The sequence below is a fragment of the Dunckerocampus dactyliophorus genome, chromosome 10, assembly GCF_027744805.1.
Source record: "Dunckerocampus dactyliophorus isolate RoL2022-P2 chromosome 10, RoL_Ddac_1.1, whole genome shotgun sequence".
NCBI lineage: Eukaryota > Metazoa > Chordata > Actinopteri > Syngnathiformes > Syngnathidae > Dunckerocampus > Dunckerocampus dactyliophorus.
The window spans coordinates 11579182-11583816 of record NC_072828.1 but is presented as its reverse complement, the minus strand read 5'-3'; the positions used below and the strand labels follow the sequence as shown (position 1 = coordinate 11583816).

Genomic DNA, 4635 nt, shown 5'->3' with positions numbered 1-4635 from the left:
CTCTGCAGCCACAAAGCAAAAAGAGTTCCCTGCCTGTCTGTCTACATGAGACATCTACTCGGCGAAGGCAACTCTTCTTTGCCGTAATCCAGAGCCACCATACCGGATATGTTAGCGCACCAGGAGGCGCGGACGGAAGCGATGGGAGTGTTTCCCCCGCCTTGTGAAGCGCTTGTGCGGGGACGTGATGAGTGTTGATGCGGGGAAGAAAAGCAATGCTTGAACAAGTCAACACTCTTTGCAATCAGGTAGGAAGTGGCTGAATGTTGCACTTTTCTTCTTCTGCACTTTAAAATATTGCACCTTTTAAGGAGAGTGTCTTACTTATCTGCTGGAGGTGTTGGTAGGGGGGACTCCGAAGATGCCGCTGCCCCAGGGAGTGCTGCTCTTCCTGGGCGTGCTCCTGATGATCGCCGGGGGGGTGGTGGCTCTGTGCGTGGGCTTGCCGAGCCATTCGGCGCCGCTGTTCGGTGTCGGGCTCTTCCTGGGCCTGGGGGGCGTGGGCCTGCTGGTGAGCGGGCTGTGCATGGCCATGAAGAACCTGCAGGTGGCGGTGCCGGGACACTTCCTGCTGCACCCGCGCACGGGCACCCGTTTCAGCCCGCAACAGTCCCTTGCCATACAGAGGTGGGCTAGACAACATATTTATTTTTATGAAATCATAAATTTAATCATAACAGCATGCAGTGGCGTTTATTATTGGAGAAAAATTTAAGCCACACACACTGTGATGTTTCCTTGGAAACACACAGCTAATAAAGGACAGGGAGAGATGGCAGGAACACGGAAATGAGGTTGTGGGAAACATTACATTTGCAAGTGAATCACTGCTCTGTATTACCTATGAAATACATATTAGACTGGCCATTTCCTTTGGCACACCTCTAGCAAAAACACTACTTTTGCAAAGATAATAATGCTCAGTTGAAACGACTCCAACTCCTCACATTGACCTGATGTCCCTGTGTGCAAAGAGTGTGTGTGTGTGTGTGTGTGTGTGTGTTGTGTGTGTGTGTGTTGAGGATCAATCGTCTCACCTCTGCCAAAGCTCATGTAAGCAAAGGCTAAACAGACCTCATCCATTATTTAACATCTCCTTCCTTGTGCCTCCTCTTCTCGCCCATAAAACATCTCTGTTGTTGTCAGATGTTGCAGTAAAGTGTTTTTTTTTTTTTAAAAAAAAGGAAAACATGTATTTGAGGTAGGGTGTATACAGTATGTGAATATTGTGTTAAGGTGTATGACACGTTTTGGATGACAATTTGAGAAAATAGAGCACTGGATCTCGAATTCCTGTGAGGATTTATTGGAAGTGAGGTGCTTATTTGGTCCAATAAACAACACACCTGGCTATTGCCTGACGCACATTCGTAAGAGTGGAGTCCAATAAGTATTTTGGCACCGGATTTGAATTCCTTGGTGTTTATTTGAGGTGAAGCGAGTGCGTGGTACGGGCTTCTCTTTGATATTTTGATAATGGATCTGAATTCATTTGAAGTGGGGCATTTATTTCTTAAATTGTACGCTGTACCTGGTGATCCATTGTGGAATGGCGTTGAATACATTTGGGGCATTGGATGTGAATTCCTGAGCAGAAACCAGGTGACATTTTTTTTGGTGAGCCTATTTTTTTTTAGGTTAATGACACAGCAGGAAATTAACTGTGGGGTGGTGTTAATGAATTATATTTGGGTAAATGTGGTATGTTTGGTTTTGGCATGAATTCCTGTGGACTGTGACTGGGAGAAATAGGCATTTATTTGAGGTGAAGTGTTTATTTGTTTAGGTGGACAATGCAGCTTGTGAGTAAGGGAGGCACGGCATTGAGTAGAGCTAAGGAGGCGTTTATTACAGGTAAGTTGCTGAGGGCAATTTATTGAAGCCCAGCACTGATTAGAGCGGGGGCTACTATTTGGTCAAATATGGTATTTTGCTACTGGATCTGAATTCTTGCGATTATTTGTCCAAGTAGACAATGCTGTTGAAGGAGGCATGGCATTTATTTGATCTGAGAAATAGAGTATTTTTCCATGTTAGGTGTATTAGGACATACACATACCGTGGAAGAGTCACACTGTCGTTGAAGTTTATAGTTTGTCTTGTAGCAGTGATGTGCTGGAGGCAGCACTTCTATGGATGATAGGGGAACGTCATGCAGACACGTGTGCATGTGCTTGACAGACTCCATCGGAAATGTAAACAAGCTGTGCTCTGCCAAGTGTCCAGCAATTTGGAAGCTATTTTTTTTATCATCTACTTCCAGATGACCATGAGAAACAACGGATGCATTTATGTCTATTTAACATGAAATTTCTATAAATGCTTTTTAATTACATAGGCAACATTTAAGTGTCAGGCTTGTGTGTCCGTATTAGCAATTTAGTCTTATATTGCAAACATGTGTTGATTGCATCCATGATGCTACGCTAACTGCATTGTGGTCCAACTACATTTACATATAAAAAGTGGGTCCATTATTTGCATTTGTTCACCATTCATGGAAGGTCTTGGGATGTAACCACAGGGGTCTAATGTCATTTTTAGTTATTGTTTTCACGTAAGACACCCCTGGTGGCATATGGGACCATTCACACAATTTATTAACACAGTTTTTTTTTTTTAAATGAGATGGTATCAACTTTTTTGGCCTTCATACTCAACTCAGGCCAGATCTGATTCAAATCCACTTTGAAACAGGTGTAAACATTGGCTGGACCAAAACTGATTCAAGATCCCTGTTAAAATACAGTATGTCAGCAATAAAGTTGTACAATTCAAAGTAGAGTGACAGCTGGGTGTCTCCCTGTTTTCACCTTCAGGAGGCTGGACCGGATTCGCCGCGAGATGTTGACGGACTCCGCCGGCAGGACACCGGACCCCGAACCGGCCATCCCGTCAACCCCGCCCCCATGGACCATGGACCCGCCCCCGTCATACGACACGGTGATGAAGATCCAAGAGCATGACGAGCGGCTTTAACGTCACCCCACGCCCCCGCTGGACGTGTTGGACTTGGTGCCAGTGCCTTCATCCTAACTGCGTGACTGGTGCATGTTGTGATGCAGCCTTGGCTAGCAAGCTAACTTCCTGTTGTGCTTTCATTCCGGGTGCCTTTCACTGGGACCAGCACTTCCTTCAGGACTCACAGGACTCACACAGCCCTGACAACATCCACCCCTTCCTGTTTTCACTTTGACGATAGCTTTTACACTGGCATTTTTCCGCCAGTATTCCTTTTTCGGAGCCTTAACAGAGGTGACAGCACAACGGTATAGTGGAAAGACGAGACGAGTGCAAGGCACTTTTCTTATGCCCTGTTGTGTTGAATGCAATTGTCGCTGTCTGACAAGTATTTTATACGTCACGGTTTATGGTATCTTATTACATTTAGGCCAAGAAAATAAAAATTATTAAAATTTATACATAAAAAGGTAATTTAGCAGCTTTTGCTCCAGGATTCTCATGAAACTGTAAACTTTGCAGACACCACACCTCTCTGGGGTGTGTGTGCTGTGGTAACGACGTCTACTACATAATAAAATAGAAATAAAAAGCAATTAATGGAGGCATGGCATCTATTAGAGTAGAGGCCATTATTAGAGGAAATGCCGTAATTAATTCAACAATCGAGACTCATTTCTCCCACCCTTGTGCGTTGAAAGCAATGGACAAGTATTTTAAACGTCATGCGGTTGCGTCAATTTCCCGCCTTCGCTGTGTTCTGCGTAAAATGATCTTCTGGTACGAATCTGAGGATATTTTGCAGGATTCTCTGTGCGAAAGAGGATGCAAAGTGCCTTAAAGTGACAGGCGCCTTCTTTCAGTGGTCGTTGTGTGAATGCTGAGAGATGAGCGTTCCTGTTACGACATTTCCTGCAAGGTTGCTATGATATGCTGTAATATCCCTGTATAATATCCCTGTATAAATCCCTGTTTTTTTTTTTTCCTCCACAAAATGCAATGAAAGCACTTTCATAACGTCCAATCAAAATGCTCCAATGTCTTTCTTCCACTAGGGGGCATATTTGCATTGTATCTCGAGGTTGCTATGATATGCTGTGATGTGTTAACTAGCATTAAAGTCCTGTTTTTGTTCCCTCTTGGACACAAAAGCCACGATGGTTGTGCCTCCAATGTCATGCCTATTCCGCTCACAGCCACCGCATGCTATGATATGCTGTGATGTATTTAAGCAGCATTAAAAGCCTTAAGTTGTTTATTTTTTGTGGTATTTTGTCTCAGCATTCACGCACAATTTTTTTATGTGTTCTATAAAGTTTGTGCGCGGATGTGATTGCTGTGTTTTTTCAAAAGAGCACTTCAAAGGCAGCTTGCTTGATTTCCTCCCTCAGGTGCAGCCAAGGTGACCTATCAGGTCAGGTGTTACAGCCGACCTCCCTCGGCCTTGTGTGTGGGCTTTAATAGGCAGCAGAGTGGAACCTTAACTGCTTTTCTTTTTTAACCACCACCCTCAACCTTCAAGCCTCAGTGTGTAGCGTCATGGCGGAGGGGAAGCCGTATCGCTATGGATTGATTGTGGCGGGCTGGTGCGTGGTGGCCGTGGGCCTCTTCATCATGGCTCAAGAGCAAGCGCACGTTTACGCCACCATGTGCGCCTTGGGTGTCGCCATGGTG

The 4635-nt window shown here is 44.8% G+C and overlaps 1 protein-coding gene across 2 annotated transcripts; it reads left to right on the top strand.

Moving 5' to 3' along the window:
* Positions 1–4201, top strand: si:dkeyp-51f12.3 (uncharacterized protein LOC107988041 homolog). Of its 2 annotated transcripts, none has more exons than XM_054789797.1 (3): positions 1–248; positions 348–627; positions 2820–4201. In XM_054789797.1, exons 2-3 carry the CDS (start codon positions 362–364, stop codon positions 2977–2979), a joined length of 426 nt encoding a protein of 141 aa, XP_054645772.1. In that variant the 5' UTR covers positions 1–248; positions 348–361; the 3' UTR covers positions 2980–4201. The 2 variants fall into 2 exon arrangements, with proteins under 2 accessions (XP_054645772.1, XP_054645771.1); XM_054789796.1 differs by having other exon boundaries at positions 338–627.
* The last annotated feature ends 434 nt before the right edge of the window (positions 4202–4635 follow it).